This window comes from Wasmannia auropunctata, unplaced genomic scaffold (genome assembly GCF_000956235.1).
Source record: "Wasmannia auropunctata unplaced genomic scaffold, wasmannia.A_1.0 LD336053.1, whole genome shotgun sequence".
NCBI lineage: Eukaryota > Metazoa > Arthropoda > Insecta > Hymenoptera > Formicidae > Wasmannia > Wasmannia auropunctata.
The window spans coordinates 4,751,121-4,774,893 of NW_012026837.1; the positions used below are offsets into that span (position 1 = coordinate 4,751,121).

The 23,773-nt window shown below is 38.4% G+C and overlaps 1 protein-coding gene across 2 annotated transcripts in view; it reads right to left on the minus strand.

Annotated features, from left to right (window-relative positions):
- LOC105451206 overlaps positions 1-23,773 on the minus strand; it is a 78,998-nt gene that overhangs the window by 6,600 nt on the left and 48,625 nt on the right. The window contains exons 6-9 of one of the 2 annotated variants that reach the window (XM_011691508.1): positions 19,996-20,189; positions 18,800-18,897; positions 16,432-16,641; positions 1,879-1,998 (exon numbers count right to left, since the gene is read on the minus strand). In XM_011691508.1, coding sequence (XP_011689810.1) covers positions 1,879-1,998; positions 16,432-16,641; positions 18,800-18,897; positions 19,996-20,189 — 622 coding nt within the window. The remainder of the gene's footprint in view (positions 1-1,878; positions 1,999-16,431; positions 16,642-18,799; positions 18,898-19,995; positions 20,190-23,773) is intronic. The other variant, XM_011691510.1, reaches the window with a different exon arrangement.

Sequence of the window (23,773 nt, forward strand, 5' to 3'; positions counted from 1 at the left end):
TATATATATATATATATTACGAAAAGAGCACCGTGGTTATTAATTTATACATTTGTCTTGTGAATTTGCAATTTGTTAGAAATTGGGAACGATTGATTATCCGGACAATTTAGTCTGTCAATTCCGCGTGCAATTGCAAAGAACAATACGCTGAATGCAGCAAATCGCGTGTGCAATATCGACCTTGAAGAACACCAAGCAGAATCTTGTATTATTAATGACATTACTGTGCCAGTATTGTGCCAATTGCGAGCCAATTGTCATTAGTATAAGTTTTGTGCGAATCGCGAGGGCAGGGTGTCCCAATATGAAATGTGAATACGAATATTATGTAGATATATTAATATATAACAAATAAATAAGTATATAAATATACGAAGTGTATTTACGACAAATAACACGTATAGACATCCAGTGCCTTAGACTGAGACAATGAGAGAGAAACGCGATTTGGAAATGTAATACACACATCTCGTTCATGCGGCGAAAATGAATTTGTCCATTTCCTTACAAGTAATCCACGAACATATCGATCATCTGCGGTGCACTACACTTCGCCACAGACTACCTTGAACTTTGACGTTTGAGGTATCTCTTTCGCACGAACTCTTTCGTGTTCATTATTTATTGAAATAACTGTCGCACTGAGGGGATATGATTATTCCCTCCGACTCGGTTGCGTTACGTTAACAATATATGGCGAAACGCGCGATCTGAAACTATTAACAATCGTGTAACAATGCGTGCGAAGTGGAAGGGGGCGATGTGTGTCGACGGGGCGCGATTGTTCAACCACGCGTCGGGGGAGTGGTTTTTCAATTTTTCGGGCAATTTTCATTGTTCTCGGTGATCGCGATTAACGGCTCCGCGAGCCTCGTCGTTGCGGCAAAATAATCAATTATTGCGAACAATCGCGCAATGTTCGTTCATGTATTAAAAGAGAACGCGGGGTGGAATTGATGAATTCTTGCTTCTCCTTTGTCTCGGTCTCGCCCGGTCTAATGACTACTCGCTTTTCTTTCGTGTAATTGGAATAGAGTAATTGGAATAGACTCTCGTGAGCTTGCAACGCAGCCGGTATCTACCTCGCGGCAGGCTGATGGTATAACTTAATCTTCAATTTCCACAAGGACAAGAGACGCGACGCCCGATGGTTCTACACATCTCTAATGATGTTATTAAAATTCATGTTATAGCGCACGATAAAAGTTTCCACCAGCCCAAGTTATCTCGTGATCCTTAGAAATTATGAACGTGTCCTTTCTCGCCATTTAAATTAAATTCAAAAATCTTAAATAACTGACTAAAGATGTGAATATTAAAAACTATTATATATAGTGTCTTATTGCAGTACATTTTCTTAGCATGTCTCATTCTCAGTAATCGATCTCAAATATGTATCGTAGGATACGAATCAGTTTGAGTTCGAGCATGTACGTTGCACCACTTCAAATTTCGAAAATTACTTCTCGATCACATTTTACTTCTCGAGCACGCAAGTGTCAGTCAAGCTGCATAGATTCAAGGGGAATTACACGTTATTACGGAGAATCGTTGTAAAGACTTGTACCGCGTATAGTTAAAGCTAAACGCTATCCTTGGAACTCGCCCGCCCGATTCCACTGATTTCCGATTTCAATCTTCCCGATTGCTGTAATCGGAAATTCTTGGCCGCATGGCAAAACGGACGTTTACGCGGCCGGTCACGTCCGCGCGGGCGTCTTTGCGCGTCCACTCCTCCGCGGAAGGTCGCGGCGAAATCGCGCCGGGCGGCCGGCCGATCGATCGGGGCGGGTTCGAGGACGCGGCTGTCCACCTCGCGTAATCCATCGATCTCTCGCTCTCTGCGTGGATTTTTCCCGGCACACGATTACTTACCTGCGATAGGAAGCCGGCCACGTCGATGGCACTGTTGACGCGCGGCCTCGAGGTTCTCGGCCAGCCTAAAGCTCCGCCGCTGTCTAAGGAGTCCACGTGATGGCTCGACCAGTGCAGATGCTGGAAATTTCAGTCGTTTCTGATCACGTTATCGGCATGGGAGTAGATGAAGGGAAAGAGAGAGAGAGAGAGAGAGAGAGAGAAAGAGAGAGAGAAAGAGAGAGAAAAAGAGAGAGAGAAAGCGCGATCAACGGCGGTGATAATTGCAGTCGAGCGCGGCCTCTCGGTAGAAGCGTGACGTTTTAATGCACGTGGGATCTACGTGATAAGAAAAGTTGAGAGGCCGACGGGGGCGAGCGAATGAGGGTGCCGTGTCGTGAGCAAAATTGCAGAGACGAGAGTGAACTACAGGATGCGCCCCGGAGGTACCGCGATTCCTCTTGCTCGTAAATCTCTTTGTGAATTACTAGGACAGAGCTCATAGATAGAGGAATGATTTTATCTGTTTGAAATTTTTTCACACTAACCAAATGAACTTTGCACGAAACATTGAATTCCTTCAATTCGCCCCAAAAGGGAAGACGTATTAATTAAAAATTAATTGTTGCTTAAAACAAAATTGATCTCATAACAAAACTGAAACATTTGTAATCTAAACTTTACTGTGATCTTGACTTTTTAAAATACTTAATTCCACAAGAAGAACGTATTTATATCAAACATTGAGTTAAATTTCTGTTGAACTGAAAAAATCGCTCATTTTTCATCTCAATGAGATAAATTATATTTTAAATCTTGCTACGTCAAATATTCATTTCTATTTTGACAGTAATTTCTAATACCTCTTGAAAAGTAAACCATAGAATTTTTAGGCTTTCAAGGGAAGCGCGGAACTTCAGGGGCAACCAGCACGACGTGATGATGATTACAAAAATGAAAATGTCGCGCTTTTTATCCGGGGAAAAGAAATGCGGTTTACCGCGGCACAACGACAGAACAGATCTCGTAATGTAAGCACCTTCATCCCACTGCCCCTTTCTTATTTACGTTCTACTTCTCGCAAACAACTGGGACCAGAGCACGTCTCCAGATCTTGCAATCTACATTGCTACGCGTATTTCATCTATACCGACTTGGGGGGAAAGAATTTAAACCTCGCAAAACTCGAGGTAGGTGCTAGCATGTATATTAAACGGCGTATATACAAAATGCGCTCCTTTAGATTCTCACTAGTCTCGTAAGGTATCTCACATCACTGTCATGTCGTCTTCGCGGAGACTCAGGGGTTGATGCTCGCAACTACGATGGAAATACTTACACGTCAAAGTTCATCGTATTATTCGGACACGCTAATGATAAACGCTAGTCAAATTCGGTGGCGATTCGGCTCGGACAAAATGGCCCATAAAATCGATGAAACGGAAACATTAATTTTACCTTGCGAATGTACTTGTACATTTTTTATGCACGATCAAGTAGGGATCAAGTAGGGAATTAGAATTTCAGATAAATGGCACATGATAATTTCGCGATATTTTCATCACTGATTCGCGAATGACAGTCGTTGTAAAACTCTTAAAAAGTATATAAGTATTTATCTATACAATTATTTTAAAAAATGATAACAGATGCAGATTTTAATCGGCAACTGTTGATTCGCGAATTCCATTTGCCCATTTGTTCCATTTATTCAATTTCTCTTAATAGCTCTTCCCAATTAAAGCGGAAAATAAACAATGTGCGATGTTTTATTCAAATGTCGAATTATATTAATATATTTTTCAGTAAAAAAAAGTACGTTGAATTAAAAAAAATGTGAACTTTAAGGGATTCGCTGAAAAATAAAATATTCCGTGACCTCTGAACTTTTCTCGCGGACTGTGGCCACACATTGCATTAGCGATGCTACCCTATTTACATATTCCTTGTTTTCCGTTCCAAAAATATTTTTGGAGCACGCTTTCGTCCGAATTTTCGCATCGCCAGTTTGACAGCGTGAGTCGCGCTGTCGTATCGCGGAAGCGACAAAAAAATTCTTTCGCGCGAAAGAAACGCTCGGCGGCCAGTGTTTCTCTCGCCAACACTTCATTCGCTTCACTTTACTCTGACGCAAATTTTTTTCTCTGCGCGATACGACGCGCTGCTCTACTTGAAAGCATTTCGGTTAGGCTAAGCGTCTTTGGTAATCGGTGATGAAAAGCATTTGATATGCAACTGTGCGAGGCGTCGGTCGTCTTAATGCCGAACGGTGGTAATTTTTCTGACTTGCCATTAGTGCGAGGAGGTGCGATGCTCAAAGCTGATCAGATCCGACGACGCCAGTTCATCCTTCCGCGTACAAACTGTGACTCTTGTTCGCGTTTCAGTAAAAGTGCGACATTGAGATCTTTGGAAACACAAGCGTATATAGTCGTATAAAACGTACGACGAAAGAAAAATTCACTCTGTACTGGTGACAGCGAGATAACAAGTGAAACACAAGTGTAAAACGATAACACAAACAGCACGAAATAATATCGTGAGGCAACGGTGCGAAAGACGACGCGACGGTCAAACGAACACGGAACAGCAGTTGGCCTACCTCGTTGCACCAATAGCAGTGACTTCTCACGCGCGTAAATCGCTAGTACACGATTCAAGCTGGCTGGCATTATAAAAACTCCAGTGCATAGAAGTCTTCGGTATATCGTGCTCAAAGAAGTGTGCCATATATATTTAAAAGAGATAATTGAGGTGGGGAGGGGGAGGGGCTGAGCTTCTTAAGCGGCACGAAGTGATTCAGAGGCGGTGATCTGCTTTTTCAAATCAAGCTGCTGGGAGTGTCGTTGAACGAAAAGGAAGATCTGTTAGAAATAAATCGATCGGACGGAGAGATCCGCGGAAACAGGACGGGAGTGTCCTCTTCGTGTGCGATGAGCATATATAACGTCTCGGCGCGCTCTTTTCTTTTTCCCAGCGGAAATTCTAATTTCCAACGCAATTTCAGACAGATTCGTTGCGGCGACATTTGTTAGTTTTGCTGCACGTTTGATTTGATGCATCATCGTCTTTGCGTCGCGATATTATGAGACCGTGAATTGCGTTTGCATTCTGTATGCGTTCAAGCGAGATCAAAGGAACTGCATTCCTTAAAGGCGTCTCTTTAAATTATTTAGACCGCTGGGAAATTTATCGGGAAGATTCCGGCGTTTCAGCGTAATTTAAGTGGAAAACCCGTAAACTGTGCAGTACTAACTCGCAATTACCGCAACATCAACTCTATCGCGGATATTTCATAAGGTGTTTCAAGAGGGCTACGTGCTCCTCTTATATAACTTTCTCAGCGCGTTTATAATTTATCACTTCTCCACTTATCATGAGAGAAAAATAAATAAAATAAAATAAGGTCGTTGATAAAATTGAATTAAAACAAGTGAAAAGTGAAAGGTTGTGAGCATTCCAATCTGCTAATATAAATTATGTCAATCATATTTAATGTTTAGCAGTTGAGAGTTAAACTTTTCTTTTATGCTTGTTATAAGAAGTGCATGAGACGATCGCTGAGGCGATCATCGTGTACCTGTGGCTTCGAAAGTTAAGCTCGCCGGGATTAAACCGCTTTTAATGCGCCCGAGGAAATATTCATCGATAGAGCGCGGCGGAGCGTATTTCATCGGCTGCTCCGAGTCGTGCTTACTTTTTGCCGCTCACCGATCTCCGGCGAGTCTGATGTGCCATGCGAATTGCACGGAGATTGACGCGCGAAATAGAATGCATTAAGAATTAAAGAGGAGCTGGAAGCATCGAGTCAATGGAACATGAATCTAAATCCACGGTCGCGTCCGCGCGCGCGCGCGCGGCAAAAAAGTTGCCATTTTAATGCCAGAATATTATATATGATCGCAAAAATTTTCCTCCACTCCGCGCCCGTCATACATTAACTCGGAAATAGACGCGGATCGTTTTTTTTTCTTTTTTTATGCACGCAAATGGCGTCGTGGTACATTTTGCAGTTCGTTTATAAATCGTTAGTCTTGCGCGCAAACAATGAGTGACGGTTTATTATTATTATTTTTTTCTTTCGTTATCGTCGGAAATGTAAAATAATTTTTTCAGTCGATTAGAAAAATTTTCAACTGAAGAATCAAAACCGCGGATGATTACGTTTTCATACGTTTTTAATTAGAACGAAATGGCTCCCGCAATTTGCGGAATTAGGAATGTAAATTAAATTTTGCACCATTATTTTCATAATGAAGACGATTCATCTTTCTCGCATATTGAATTGAGTCTCTTTAATCAACAGACAGTTTTTCACCTGATCTTTTTTGAGAAAATTATACAGAATGATTATGCACAAATTTAATTAAAATTTAAGCGCTGAAAAAGAAAAGGAATATAGAATAAAATGAATTTTTTAAACAAACAATCTAGAATAAACAAACATCTAGAAAACAGAGTGCCGCGTGCAATAAAAAAGAATTACGCATTGTGTATACGGAATATATTACACTGATCTCTCAAGAGAATGAAAACAACATTAAAATCTCTCCCTGTTACATTTATACCCTCTCCGTTGCAATTACATCTTCCCATTTCAACGCGATGCTTCCGTGTTGCATTATGAACCTGAAAGCTCTCATTTAGCTCTCTGCATATATATTTCGAAGTACGACGTTATAGATGCGCTACTGTAACGATACTAGGCGTCGTATATGCATTAACGTTAATTAAATGTATTCTGTAGAGGCGTCTCCAATAAACACACATAGACGTATCGTATAATTATTCAAAGGGAACAGACAACGCCAAGTATTAATTGACAGCCGGTATGCGTCATATCTCGGGTGTTTAAAATTAACAATGGAATTCCGTGGAATGGCCGTCATCGTTAAAGATTATTCTCGAAGCTTTAAACATTTCCCGTTTGAAATATACATTCTGGAACGCAACAGGCGGTCAATGTAGGTAAACCAGCGCGCTAATTGCAGCGCGCTCGCTTCTCTAATAAGTAGTCGGATTCGCATCGGTGGCGCCTGTTCCGCTCCAAACCGCGACACCGGAAACACAAGCATATTGTAACGCTTAATATTATTTTAGTAATGGAAGGATACACCAAGAGAGAGAGAGAGAGAGAGAGAGAGAGAGAGAGAGAGAGAATTATCCGATCCATCCGCACGATGTTATCGTTCACGATATCAAAATACCTTTCAAAAGGTTTGCGTTTCGAAAACAGCAATATCGAGATGCATCACGTTTCATTAACCGACTTTTTTTTCGATCAATCATAACACATGTATACTTAATGCTTGACGTATGTGGATAATAAAAAATTCATTATCAAATATCAAAGCATTTATGACGCTTATAATATACATCGAAACTAAAATTAAAAGTTCAAAATGGAGCGTCAAAAAAAAACCCCATGTTGCACGCAGGAAATAAATCCACGTTTTCGCGTGTTTATGAAACACAAATGGCGCGCGGCCTCGTTTTTTTTTTTTTTATTAACGGTGTCCGTCAACAAGTTTATTTGGCACACCGCTCGCGCTTACTTCAGCTTATACCAGCGCACGATCTTTTCGCGACAGTCGGATAAAAAAAAATGAACCATTCGAGCGGTATTCTCTCCCAATTTCTTGTAAAAATTTGTAGATTACTCTCCGTGCAATTCCGCGCGGGCTTCCACTCGCCTAGTTCACTTCACCTTCCGTGACCGGACTCTATGCTTCGCGCGCACCAATTGCGAAATAATAAATCGTCCGAGACGACGCGAAAAGAAGATCCGCGCGCGAAAGGGATTGGACCGTTTTCCATCAGGAAAGCTGTCCCTTCGGTCGGTCACGCCGGATTTCAAGCGAAATGGGTCACGCTAAAAATCGATTTCCTGTAACATTTATTCAATCAGCCACCCGGACGGGGTTTACGTTATGCAATTTAATTAGCCCGCGCCGACGAAGGGCGCTAGCGGATTCAATCGAATTTACTACGACCCTATATCCCGTCGGGGATCACTCCCCCCCTCGCGTCACCGACAGGACTCCGCGCGATTCCGGCCGAGATTCGGGTCAGCGTGCTATTAGCCTCCGAGGTCTCGGCTGACTTCGAGACGGGATAAATTTAGCGCGACAGCGAGATACAATCCCGCAATCCCGGACTAGCGAAACCCCCCCGCGATGGGGTTTACGGTACATACGAATTGTTCGCGAGTGTTTATCTTGCGAGCGTGTAAACCTTCCGCGTGTGCGGAGTTGACCTGGCCGGCCAGAGCTGTTGACGCCGAAACGGCACACAGGAGGTCCTCCGTTTTCTCTCTTGTTGGCTATAATACGGGAAACAAGTCGGGAGAATTTCGTCGTCTCTTTCTTATCGTTGTGTATCGCTATCGATCGCGAAGTCATACAAACTAATTCATTAAGACGACTCAATTAGGACGACTCGATTAACTCGGCTGATAAGCTGAACGCTGTCAGGACAAATGAAATATTGTTGTACTATTGCTACATCGATCGCGAAGTCGGACGAACTAACAATAAGATTCGTGAAGAAGACTCAATTAATTCGCGGTCCATAATCGAACACTCGAAAAGAGAAGTAAATATTGCTTAATAAAAATATTCATTGAATCACTTTCTTTTTTTCGCCCATCTCTTATACGAGCGTTCTAAATATTTAAAAATCTTTTAACTCACGTCTTTTACGTGTAACAGACGCCAATATCCAAACTGCACGTGCGGAGGATATCCTGTATGTATACACTGTTAAATTGATAGTGTCAAATTTAACCTTACTTAAGTCGCCACTGCTCCTACTTAATAAAGTTATTTTTAAATAAAACAATGGAATTTAACTCAAATTTGAGTTAAATTTGAACTGTTTTAAATTATTTAACTCCACTGTTTTACAAACGTTAGTTAAAAATAACAATTTATTAAGTAGGAGCAGTGACGACTTAACTAAAGTTAAATTTGACACTATAGATTTAACAGTGTACTATACAAGTATAATATATTAAACATGGACGTTAGACCGAGTCGATCGATGACTTCCTTTTAAATACACAATTAACCTTTTCTTTTTCTCTTTCACAAAAGAACTCCCGGGACAAGACTTGCCAACTCTAAAACATGCTCTGTCTCCCCCCCCCTCTCCCTCTCTCTCTCTTCTTCTCTTTATGCATAAGATGTACATGCGCTCCAAAGCGGTCGCACAAAGCGCTTCCTCATTACAGCGGCGAGCTCAGAGTCAACAGCAACTTTCTGAGTTACACAAGTTGACCGGAACCCGATCCCTCACGTCAGTCGGAGCTTTCTGTCCCGGAAGAAACGGATCTCATTTGCAGTCGACAAAATATATCAAAGCATACATCGGTTTAACTTAAGCGGCTTCATTAAAACTCAGAGCAAAATAGATATAGATATATAGATAAGTTATGCGTCTCCTAGATTCTTTCGCAAAATTGGCACTTTTTTCTTTTCTCGACTATTTATAGATTTCTTATCAATTCATAGGAATCGCAAACAGATTCGATAATATACGAATGATATAAATAAAATTTTAGAAAAGGCCTGTCATTTTTTCAGTTATGTTATTTTATTGACGTTTATATAAGTTCACGTTGTTCCAGTTTCAATTGAATCATCTAGAAGAAAAATTTAATCGAAAACCCACGATTTTCCGACTAATGAATTTCAAAATCGATCAAATAAATAACGTACATTTTGTTATTATTTTCATGAAAACATGCCGCGCATTTAGACGCGGTATTTTCTCTGAGAATAAAAGTTTTTATTTGTTGAAAGACGCACTTGATATAAGATGTGCAATTCGAACGTGCTTCTTTTCTGCGAAATTCATCTCGAGTTTTTCTCCCTATACCATACCTTATCAATCGATAAAACGATACCCACGCGGAAAAAGTTGGCAAGCCTCGACTCACAGGGCAAGAAATACGCCCTCGTCTCATGAGACGGTTTCTCGGCCCCCTTTTTTACTTGGGTCTGTCATCTTATTGCGAGAGCGGAAATGGAAGGAGCGTGTATATGTATCAGTAATGAGATTATTTAGTGAACTAATTTTTATCACGAAAAAAAAACACACACACAAGATATATCATTTCTGTGAAATTGATCTTCGTTCATTTGATATTAATCATGATACCCATAACTTGCACAGAAAGTAAAAAACTGGAAAGGTTTACATTTTCGCTTATCAGCATATTATGATATAAAATTCAATTTTTTTAAAGTTCAATTTAAAACAAAGTTAAAGCAAAAAAAGTACAAAGTAAAATAATTCGATAATAATTACGCGATTGAAAGGTGAGTTTAACGGCGCTAAACGCATCATTTTCTACGCACAGATTGCTCGTTTACATGACTAAATTCGTAAAAACTTCTGAAGAATGGATAAAAATGTTGCTTAATAATTAATATTAATGACAATTTTATAATAAAAATTTTGTAATAAAAATTCTTATAAAGAAATAATCATGCTACTTAAAAGATATGTACAAATCTACGTATATAATACGATATAAAAAATAATCGCAAGAAAACAATATGCATATTATATGAGCTCGTATATTTTATAAAAAAGAATAATCACTTATGTTAAAAAATTACAAGTTTTTAGAAAACTTGGACTGTCTCTTTATAGAGAGAAATTATTAAAGCAATAGAAGGCATAAAATTATTGACGCATTATTATATGTTACTTTTTTACGATTAAGAAACCTGCTTCAGAAGCTTTTACATGTGTAATTTTCGTATAAAATTGCCTCGTAGCAATCTATAAGTAAAAAGAGTATATTCTAACGCGAATAATTGACTTACATTGCTTACATTGCTTTACTTGCATTGACTTAGATTGCTCTATATACATACATAGATTTATATAGTACTCTTTTCTCTTTTCAAAACTTAATTTCTTTATAAATTTTCTACAGTTTTTACAGATTAATATTGAATAGTATCAAGAAAAATCAAAACAAGAATCTCTACTATCTTAATAAAATAATAATATATATTAAACTTTAACTGCTAAGAGACAAGTAAAAGTCTCATAAATTCCTAAGACAGACGGAGAATTTGTTAATGGCTAGGCCCTCAGTTTTTCCGTCCGAAACGAAAATGATAAACGGTACGAGTGGGGGAGTTCAAAAGTGAGAGACAAAAAGATATACAGACAGAGAGATGGGGTAGGTCACACAGACACAAAAGAAATATATAGATGTGTGTGAGGGTGAAAGAGAGATAGTAGTAGAAAGACAGGGTGAGAGCCCTCGGTTTACAGCCGAGGTTTCTCTCCAGCATGTATATAGGTAGGGCCACAAGAAGAATAAAATTGAAATTTTTAAGACATGTACCGATGGTCACGCGATGTCCGCCCTGTGGAGTAGAGCGAATTGGCAGCCGCAGTCCCGGGGCTCTCGGGCTCTTCTGGGGTACTGAAAGCACTGCTCCAGGACGCAGCAGCCCCCGCCCCCGCACTGCATCACCATATCCGACAATGTGGTCATTACCTTCCGTTCGTCATTTTTCGTTCGTCGGTTATCGTTTTGTGCGTTATCGCATTTATTCGTTTTTATCATTGTCATCGTTTGTCGTTTTTTTTTTCGGATTTTTTTGTTTTCGGTTTTTTTTTGTGGCCGTGTAAAATCCACCGAACGTGACGCGTGAGGGGGTGGTCGGGGGGGAAGGCACACACACGTAGCGCAGAACAGTGTGGGAGAGTACCGGAGTAATCGCACGTGGCGCCAGACGATATTCGCGAATTTTCGTGCAGTCAATCCGAAGAAACGACGTGGAGACAGAAGAGAGGAACAGAAGAGATCAACAGAATTAAAAAATTGCGTTAATTGAGGTATATCAATTAATTAAGTCTTACTGACTACAGCTACGTAATATATGTATATATATGCGACTAACGTGAAGGACTGTATTGGAGGGATGCGGATACGTCTACGCTAATAAGAGATACGCTAAGAAGCTTCATTATTCCGCTCGACTTCTCGCTACTGGGTTCTCTAACGCTACGCTCTTCGACACTAGCTTCAACACTTAATGTAAAGTGAAGGAAAATTTGTCGAGATCGTCAATTCCGTCGCTGGCGCATCATCTCTTTCTCAACTCGTTATGTAAAAAGTAAATCTCGTTTATTTAATTCCTGCACTGTAAAAAATGCAGATGTAGTTGTGCTGTTATACGAACTACATTAATAACTCTGCCCTATAAAAATAATTAAATTGCCCTATAAAAAAATTGTCTTATAAAAAATTTAAGTACATTTGTAATTTATAATTTTTTATAAATTACAAATATACTTAATAAATTAACCTACGCATGAATTGTTTGAGGATTTTTGAAGCACTGAATTGACGATACAAATCTTCCTTTGCGCAGTTGACTTTCACATACGCGGCAGCATACTTAATATCAGGCTAATTAAAAACTATTCTTGAAGCATTTTCAAAGCTTCCAATAAATCTGTCGCGATCAAATAAATTTAACTTCATCAATTGCGCTTGAATTAGTTAAATATTACTAAAATAGAACTTGCGGAAAAACTTCAACAAATGTTTTTACACGAAACAGAGACAAGCGTCCCTCATTTCTTTCTCGACGAGATGTAACTCTCGCCCAACATATGTCACTGCGTATGTGGGTATAGAATAAATAATGGCTGTTTACTAATTCATAAGTGTGATTCGCGGAGAATTTTTGCGGAAACCACGTCGGCAAAATTTTCATTTCTCTTCGAGATAAGAGGTGAAGACCATCCGGAATGGATGTCGGTTTTCGCGGAAATGCATAGTGAAAGGGCAAAATGTAATAGCGAGGAGTTAATTAGATATATCCGCTCGTTCCTGCACAAAAGCCAAAGTATCCTCGAACAGTTGATAATAACGACAACGTTCGTGTTTACACTACTAAATTTCATCACAAAATTCCCCCTTACAATATCCGCATCGCGACCGAGGAGACGCGATATAGTCGAAGTATTATTATTAGATACACGAATCTGTCGCGAGCGTCGAGTCGAATTTATTATTCAACGTCTCCTCTGATTTCGCCTCTGATGATGTTTCGAAATTGGCGAGAATTCTCCGAAAGTGAAGTATCTATTTATGCAGTTGTCTTCTTAGGGCAATTAATTCTATCCGCGACGGTTTATTTTCGTGTGTTAACTCTCACGGCGGTCTAGATCGCCCGTCTATATCACGTCCAATTAACTTTTAATTCGCGTAAATACGCCGGGATACATTTGCGTTCATTACCCCGATGTTCATTATTGGCGACGTTGTTCGCTTAGGGCAATTGTGCGTTAACCGCGGAGGTTAACGCGCAGCCACCAAACGAAATCCGGACGCGTAATGCGTTCAAATACTTGATAATACCTATTAATTGCTTGACAGGTGCTGCGCAAGCCAATGTTATACCAGGCCTTCGGCCGTACTTATACCATCGTAGCGTAGCGACAACTGCCCGATGGCAAAATCAACGAAAGCTATGTATATTTGATCTGCTATTTTACGTATATAGTCAAATATTGGGGTGTACAAGTAGTTCGCCAATTAATGAACGAGTTTTTCGTAACATTTCGGACATGCTTGCGTTAAATAGAAAATTTTATCGAGAAAGCAAGCTGTAGCGTTAGCAACAATAAATTTGGAATTCGTAAAATGCTTTTCGTTCGAGATCGCGCGGGAACACGTGAAATAATAAAATTCATCGGTTCGTATATTTTGGATGCGCAACAGCAGCAATGAAAAAAAAACTGGATCTCTAAAGCGCTTCAATGCATTAGAACCGTGTTATCGGAAACTGCTCTCGTACAAAAAGCGATAAATAAAAAATCTATATATATATACAAAACGTGTACTAGGTATTTGCCGAGAGATGATTACATTCGATTTTCGAACAACGTATATAACAAAAAGAAAATTCCGATGCTACGTCGACGCGAAGCACGAGCGAAATCGTCCGTCCCGGTCGTTTTTCCTCTCCGACGATTATTCACTGCCGGGAACTCTAGACCGCTTTGTGTTACACAGAGGGAGAGAGAGAGAAAGAGAGAGGTCAAATCGATGCGCGCGTCTGGAGTTTCTCCAGCTTCTCTTTCCTCACGCGCGATCGAAATAGAAATTATTATACAGATTCTCTCGTTTTTCACTCGCCCGCCGACACCGCCGGATTATACAGGCCGGATTAATGGCCGGACGTTGGCGTAGTTTCGACTAATTACCCCCGTCTTGACCCTCGCCTTCGTAATCCTACCGTGACGTCAAACCCAAGCGGAGCCGAGCCCTATTGTTGCGCGTAACAAACCGTTCGCCCGCGAATTGTGTAATCGCGCAAACCGAGCAAAACCGTGTCCGACGTCACGGCCGGTTTCACGTCGGACACATCAAGTGGTTAGTTTAATAGTCAATAAACTTTATCCCGTTAGCAACTCGCCGTTCATTTATTACGTCAAACCGCGGCCTAACAAAACGCAGCTTGCATCCGCATCAAATGCAAATGTTGCACGTCATGAACGGAATTCGCATTCTGGGAAATACGTTTCTTGGAGCGTCTAGAATTGACCTCGGAAGTGATTGTGAGCTTGAAAGCCCATTAATTAATTCACTCATTTAAAAAGGATAACCAATGTTTATTTAATCCAGATTGTGCAACCGGATTTCTAAGCGTTGAAAAAGATTTATAACAAAGGCAATTTCTGCGCTAAAGCTCGTAATTAAATTTATTTCATTAACGTATCAGCTATCGGAGCGTCTCAGAGAAATCCAATTTTTTATCGTGTTGCATAACGCGTTCAGAACCGTGTACCACAATATAATTGTTTAAATTATCTTTTAATGTTTATAAAATACTGGAACATATTTCACGCGATATTAACACAATAAAATAAATAAATGACGTATGAATAAATAAATAATGTAAAGGTTAACAATATAACATAGTCGATTAACGCGCAATGATATTTTCTTTAATAATTAGATTATTTGTCATTGATTTTCTTTAGTAATTATTATAACGTATGTCAGATAATATCAGTTAATATCAACATCGATAATCATAATTCAAGATAAAATTGTTAACATTGTTAAAATTACAGAAATTTTTTAAAGTGAAAAGTAGAATTTAATGTATTTAGAGTATTGAAGATTAATTCGCTAATATTTTAATTTATAGTTGCTTTCTGCTCAAACGTACAATTATTAATGACTAAATATTGGCGTAATTATCGTTTCCGTTAGTTAGAATAATAAAATATAAATTGTGATTTTAAACAGAACGTTTAATTAACTTTTTAATTTACTTTTTCCTGTAAAATATTTTACATAAAAATTACGTATTTGCACAGTTTGTAGCATTCGTATTATAGAAAAATTATTAAATTAAATTAAAATTATGTCCTTGATAAAAGTTCAATTAAAAAATTTTTTTAAATATAAATATAAATATTTTTATACTGTACAGCTCTATGCATATTTATTTAAACAAAATGTATTTTATTCTTTTATTTAATTCTACTCAATCTTTATTTTATAATAATTTTTTTGTATTTTATTTTATAAATAATTCTTCTATAAAATAATTTCAATCTTCAGAAAGCAATATACAAAAAAATCTACCGTTAATTCGATCTCTTTTGCATAATAAATGCGCGTAAATGGCTTGCAAATAAAATCAGCATAATTTTGCCTTCTAAGTAACGTTCTAGCATATTTTAACATCCTGCGGGTTTTTCTATTCGTTAATGGAATAACTTTAAGCAAATCATCCTCAAGCGATTACACCTCGTCTAAGATTACAACGCTTACAATTCGGGGAATGGCATTTAAAGGAATTTAAAAGACCGTACTTCCCGGTCATTCGCATATCGTGCTGAAATGCGTACGGTTGAATGCCGTTATACGCGAATGTGTACCTCTCGCGAGATGAACCAGAATTCGAGGTATGCTAATAACCGATGGAAACGCCATTACGTTTGCGCCTTTACGTTTCCGCGTCGCCGTTTCCCCGGCGTGTGTGTATTCGACATTATTCGAATTTTGCGTTGCCGACGAAATCGCGTGTACGCGCAATATCCAACGACCTATCCCATACATGCATAATGGCGATTGCATCGCGCCCGTCCCATGTGTATAATGGAGTGCCAATATCGCACGGAGCACGGAATTTCGCGGGAACGAAAATGTCAGGCATCTGATGCCGCCGGGCCGGGCGTCGATCCGATCGCATTGTCGCAAAATCGGGAGCTTACGTCGCACCCTCGTCACATTCGCGTCTCGCGCAAATCGGTCCAGACGACCTTCGATCACGCACCCTTCGAGATTTGCAAATATTGTCAAATCCAAAAAGGATCTCAAAATAATCTTTTATTTTTTTTTTTTTAGTAGCAGGAGAAAATTTCTAAATTCTATCGAGCGTTCATTAGTCTCATGGATCAACCGGAGAGGGGCGGTTTCTCCGGTCTCCGCGGTTTAATTCGCGCGGAGCCGACGTGGCCGCGGGCGCGGAATTGCCCGCTGCGCCCCGGTAGGGGTGCGGTATACCTATGCGTTACCTGAGAGCACGCGTGCTGCGTCGGGTGCTGCGTGTACGCGGAGTTCGCGGCCGCGCACACGCCGGTGCCGGGAACCTTGAGCTGTTCCTTGTAGTCGGGCTGGTACGGCAGCAGCATGCGTATCTTGCCCCAGCGATTGAAGAACAAGGCTATCGCGCCCGCCCAGACTATCAGCACTAACACTACAATGCCCACCTCGACGCCGCGGATCTGCGAAACAAGCACAGTTGCGTCCTCTCGATTATCAGCTCGCGCCACGGGGACGCAATCATGGGAAGACGGGAAAGCCCACGATTATCGCGAAGATTCTCTCGTTGAGAAACTCGTCGAGGATGAGAGAAGGATATATTTTAGGATTTATTTATTTCATTCCCGTTGCGCGTTTATAAGTGGATGTATTCTGTATGACAAAAGAAATAATTAATACTTCGCCGACGGGGATGTGTAAAAACTATACGTTTTATATGGGCATAACGTATAGATTATTTGTTATTTATATTTGTTAATATTCAGTCATAAGATAGAAATCCCTCTCCTCACAAATTGACGTAAACACTTCTACATTTAACGAAAAAGTAAATTAAAAACAATTTTAATTATTAAAAAATAATATTCACTTTTATAACAATTTTAATATTTTGTTAGTCCTTTGACTTTTAGTCCTACCGTCTTTTCTAAGAAAATGTAATAAATCGAAGTTCATATTTATGGCTAAGGCTACATAAAAAAATCCTCTTTATAAAGATTTCTTCAAAAGTTTATGAATATATACTTTAAAAATTACAATGGCTTCTTAGAAGAGTTTTCAAGTCGAACGCACGAGCTGAAATTGCCCGCTGCAGGCGAAACCGTCAACATATCAATCCCAGTTAGCGAAGTATTAAGAAAGTTTCTTGCGCAGAGGGGTCGCAGTCCCTTCCCGTTTCGATTAGATTTCGGCAAAATTTCGTGGACGTATTACAGTCCCCTCGTTTCCTGCTTTGCCTTTGTTCTTTCCGCGGGATAAACTTATATCCCAAACTCACGATAAATCTTTTGCTTCCCTCTTCATTTACGAGTGACACTTTGAACCAGTTTTGCAGAAAGACACGCTAAGGATAACAGGTTGATATAAAAGTCCAAAGTGCATCGTGTGTTCAGAGAGCAAAATGTAGGTAAAAATAAATCTTATGCGAGAGTTTATTATTGACAATGGCATCACGAGGAATAACAGGTCTTCTAGCCAATATCTCCTGATACAGATAAAAGCATCCGCAAGTATCGAAATTTCTCTTCTACAAACTTTAATTCACAAAGATATTCTTTTCAAGGAGATATTTGTATTATAGATCGTTATAAGTATACAGTACGGGTCCGCGGAGATCACAAAGACTTAAACTCTCAAAGAATTGCGAATGTCAGTAAAAAGAAATCTTTATCCTTTATGATATACTTTAGAAGAAAAGAGTTTTTCAGAATGTATGTTGAATCAATACTGAAATCATTCACGTTAAATAAGAAAATGTTCCGTTCAGATTTTTCTGCAGAATAGCAAGTTTTTTATTGTATATTTTAATAAATATGCGTATCTATACGTGCATTATGGCTTGTTTTTCAAAATTCTCTTTATTCATTGTTAATTAATTAAAATTATTGCCTCCATATTTTTATCGTTTTATCCTTTTGTTAAAAGTTTCAGAAAAGTTCAAACGAAACCGTCAGTAAAATTTAATGTGGCTGGAGCAGCGTTTCATGTTTAATCTACTAGCGAATTGGTTTCATTTGTCTTTTTACTAATTATTGGAAAAAATCTTAAATCAGAGAACGGAAATGCGCGGTAGAGAAATCGTCAAAGTCAAACTCTCGCGCTGCTTTAAAGTGATACAGAAATGTCGATGTTGGAGAATGTATTCGAGATAAGATTGCGGCGAGATACACCGAAAGAGAAGCCAACTGTACATCTTTTATTCAGCCATATTTTTCTTCCGTTCGTCCATTTTCACGTTTCTCGAGTGCGCACGGATGATAAATTGATTTCTCTTCCATTGGAGCGAGCATTTCATCCTGTTTCGCTTTCGTGTGATATTTAAGAACATTTTCTTGCTCAACATGCTATAAGATTTACGTGTAAACTCAGACCACACGAGATTTCTCCAACTGTTCGCTGTTATAAATAAAATTAGGAAATTTCGCGCGTTTACTCAAGAAAAACGAAAATCGCGGAATTGCGATTTCCGACGAGTGACAAGGAAATTTGGTCCAGCCTTGTATTTTTAATTTAGATATCGAAACTTCTTTAAACATTTGCAGCAAATAGTTCTCGTATTTTTAATTTGAATATTCGAATCGACGCGAACTTGTGTATTATTTCGAAGGAAGGCAAACTTACTTGTATATACGGTTGAGGCTGTTGCGAGGACGGTGGTGGCGGAGGAAGAGGACCACCGGTTACCGCTGCATCTTGCTGCGGGGACGTGCGTGGTGGCTCTGAAAAACGACACGATCTCGTTTACACGATACGCCAAATCGCGCCGCATTAATCACCGCTATAGGTGACTTTTACATGGTACTTTGCGCGTCGGTGTCGGCGTCGGAAAAATAATACTGATAAGCTTATATTGCAAGATAATTTCTGTGCGCTGCGTATGATTGAAGAGACGACTATTAAAAAGGAGCTTAAGCAAGCAAAACAGAAAAAAACAGAAGAGATTAGTTTAAAACTTTCGAAAAGCTAATTTCTCACGGTAGGGATTTACTTTTCACGATTTTCCGACGTTATAAAAATAAAAGCTTGCTGTAAACTTGGATGGATTAACCGAAATCCGCTGCTACATTATATTTTTATTATATAAAACGTATACAGTAGCGAAAAATAGATAAAAGAGGTGTCTATTATATTATTCTATATTTTATAAAACTGCAAGTCATACCGAGTTAAGTTAAAATCCTTTAATTTTATGAAATAATCCAAAGTTAAGTTAAAATTAAATATTCTCAATTATTTTGTTTTTTCAAATTATTTTATTTTCATGGAATTGCTGAGAAACGAGAGACTAATTGTAGCTTGGTTCGTCCTTGTGGTTTTAATTAAGGTATTCGAAATTCGAAACTTCTTTCAATATTTGCATCAAATAGTTCAAATAATTGTAGTTTGATCCGTTCTTGTATTTTTAGTTTAGATATTCGAAACTTCTTTAAATATTTGCAGCAAATAGTTCTCGTATTTTAAATTTGAACATTCGAAACCTTTCTAAACATTTAACTCACTAAAATGTACCTCTAATTGAAAATATATTTTTTTAAATAAATAAATATATATACATATATATCGAGTTATTTAAATATATTCGTTCACTTGTGAATAAAATAGAAAAATAGAGATATTCCAGGAAAATGTATTGCGGAAATGTGTGCGCGAAAATGCCACACAAGTTACAATACGGCTTGCTGCTTCGTGCGAAGATTAATGATGAGATTTAAATAATAAGAAGTGAGGGGTGACTCTACGGAGTAAGCGTCATGATGGATGCTAATGATAACTACACAGATTACTAGAAAAACTATTTTCCTTTGTCAGAAACGCACCTGTCACATGTGACCGTGATGCCGGAGGGTAAGGCTTAGGAAGGCAAAGCTTACCGAGTGTACGGAAGACGATCGGTCGGCTTCGAAACTTCTTTCCGGCCCTCACGGCGGTTACGACCAGCTGATATTGCGTGTCAGCCCGAAGGCCGCTCAGGGTGACCGCTTCGCTATTTCCCGCGACCACCGCCACCACCCTGTAACTAACCACCTTGCCGTTATGATTCCGTATTTCACGCTCACGGTTGTTTTCGTGTCCTCTTGTGACCTTTGTTTCTAAGCGTTATCCGAGAGTTCTCCCTAATTTCATCTCATTGTAATTACCCGTGAGATAACAATTTCCGCGCGCGCTGGTTGAGATAGACAAATTACTAAATTAAATTATTAAATTATAACAAAGAGCACGTAACAGTAATTTTTCACTAGTAAGAACTTTTTATACGTTCTCCATGTACACGGTATTTCTTTATAAAAAGAATACTACTTCTTTCTACTTCTTTTATAAAATTAAATTAGATTGAAAATTATATGGAATATATATAAATCTTATATATGGATAGATATTATATAAAGAATATATAAATCTTTAATTTAAAAACTGATAGATATTATCTCTGTGAAACTGGATGTAACACGATAAAGTATACTATAATAATAATAAAATTTATATGATATGAATATTATAATTACATATATCGTTGTTAGTAGTGCCAACTACTTCGTGCTGATATCTCGATCGTTACACAGAAATATCTAAGCGGTTTACACTTTCGGTGAAGCTGTTGTGACAACGGATTTTTAAGCGTGAGTACACATATTTATTAATCATAAGTAGCTGGCAGTCAATTGGCACATCAATGGTTCTTCGCGATCTGAGGAATACACCCAACGATTATCGATAGTCGCAATATTAACTTCCTGTCAGGCGGTCCGATCTAACATGCCACCAGTGATCACACACATATACACGTTCAATAAATCTCGCTTCGTTCCTACATTATTTAAGAGGGATAGCATACACTTTTGGGGAATTTATACACTTCTCAAACAGAACACTTTAATTTGTAGGAAATGATAGGGGAAGCGGGGAAACTCGTAATGCCCGTGTAATGTCCGTTTTATCGCGATGTTAATACGATACATTTCTCGCGTTACACTGCAACGTAGTTGTAGTCGGAACTACGTCGCAGGACAGACTGCCTGTTTTCGCGCTTTGCTTTTCGATAAGCCGAGCCGATCATCCCTCTTTCACGTGATTTTAGCGTGTGCCTATTTACCGTCTATGGCTGCGTTCCATTGTAACGCTCGCAACGCTCTTGAAATCATTTCATCCTTGTTGTTTATCAAACATGGTAAGCAAGGACGAGTAACGCTCACGAGCGTTGCGAAATGTTAAATGGCACGCAGCCCATGTCACCTTCCTATCACGTGTTTATTATCTACGTCTCTCATATTTATTACCTATATATTATACAATAGATGAATTTAATCGATTTACTATCTAACTGATAGTTAGACGTATGAAAATCCATTAGCTTTGATAACGTAATTGACGGGCCTCGATATAGGATGTCACAATGCGTTATATTATAATGCGCAGCCATGGCGATAATAAAAGAACTCGTATCACGTTAATAAAATGGATTACGGCAAAATGAGAGGAGAAAGAGCGGACAATAGAGTAAAGGAATTAAAACGGGATTTCTTCCATTCATTTCACATTTATAACAGCTACATCAAGGAAGCACAAAGGTAAAGCCATTTTTTCTGCTCAAAAGCATTTCCCAAGTGAATTATGATAATACATTAATTTTCAGCAAGCGATTTATAGTGGCAAAGGAAGTATAAACTTCTCTTTCAATTAATTATTTCTTATAATGTTCTGAATAATATTATCGTGTAAAAAGATTTGTTTTTATGCAATGTATAAAAAAAGTATCTTCTTAAATTCATTCTATTATTTATGATATAAATTAATTAGTCCACAAGACATTACCTTATCAATATTTTCAGCTTGAATTTTTTCTTCTGTAAATTTTTCTAAATAAATTATATACATATTTTAAATGACTGAATAAAATATCCTGCTACAGCACATATTAATTAATGTGCTAATTTATTATATAAATTCAACTTATTTTAATTAACGATGAATAAAAAGCAAGACAAGTGAAATGTTTGATGCGCATCGTTATTCGATGGAGCGATTATCGTAACTCGAGCAAGGATGGGCATTGAATTTCGATACGTTGCCGCCGTGACGTAAATGGATCAATGATTTTTGAGAAACCTTAATGGCAAAGCACGATAAAATCGTTGTGATATATAATAGTTTTGTAATCCACAATAAATACAAAGTAGCATTAAATACCGAAAGTCATTCCAGATCTCATAATCGATCTCTTGAAGCTGTAAACCACGATGAAGTCAGTGAACTTTAACAGATTAAACTTTACGAATCTAAATAGATGACAGAATGATCTATCAGTTCACTTAAAAATGTTCGTACTTTAATAGAAGTGTGTCATCTATTTAAGTTAACAGCGTATATTTAAAAGTTGTGAAGGCGTCCAATTAATCTTTCCTTAATTTTAAAAACCGTTTCCCGTTTGCAGGAATCGTATTGCGTCATTTTTATGCAAGAATATATCAACTTCTAATCAAAATATTAAGCTGACCATTTTATGGATGAACTTTACGAATTTTTCTTTCGCAGGATATCTCTTCGTGCTACCTCGATACTACCTCGAGAATTCAGAATGCAATCTATGTCCTTGTGAAAGACGCGAAGCGGAGGCGCTCCTCTTTCAACAAGGTCATTTTCTCGTAGATTGTATCGAGGGTTATCAAAGTGCAACTTCGATTTATCGTTGTTACGCTTCGACAGATCCGTGCACTCACACACAGAAAACTCGACTTCACGTTACACACAAGTAAAGTTACGGTAATTGAATTGATATTAAATGTACCGTTAACATGACGGAAGATCAAGGGATTATATCGGAATAATCTCTGGAACGCGCCGAAAGTTCCGCTTTGCAGCTTGTTATTAGATCGAATTATTATCATTATTAAGATTGCTCGCGTAAACATTGTAGCGCGCATCTCTGTATTATATTTTAGATACAGTTAAAACATATAATTCGCCAACCGCAATTTGTTTGTGGAATTTATGTATAATTTTAACAGTAACAGGACACAAAGTTAATAAAAATATTGACGTACGCGCTGCAAGTCAATATTAATCTAGTTAATATTAATTCAGAATATTTATTTGTATTATGAAGAATCTTAAATTGTTTTTAAAATATTAATTACATGTTATTAATTATCATCATTTTGTCAAAATAATTACTATTGCAATGTTATAATTTTTAATATAATACGCGCGTTTTCTGATTTTAATATTAGTTTGACAACAAAGTAAACCTGAAGCCCAGGACATCGCTTCATCCTAAATAATGTTGTTTCTTTAATTACCTACAAGCTATTTACGTAATCGAATATGCACAAATATTAAGCAGTATTTCCCAGAAACAGAAAATGTACTGTGCATATACATATATGCGTCGCACGTTGTACAAAATGCATTTCACGAACTGTACAGACACAATGCTGCTCCGGAATGTCAGGAATAATGTAAAACTCTTCTAAAGCGAACGGAAGATAGAATAGGAACAGTTCTCGGTTGCAGAAAGTTGGACCCCGCAAATCAGTTACAGCGCACGTTTCCAAGCAAGCAAAATTTTCCAATTGACCTATTTAATATTGCCCTCCCCCC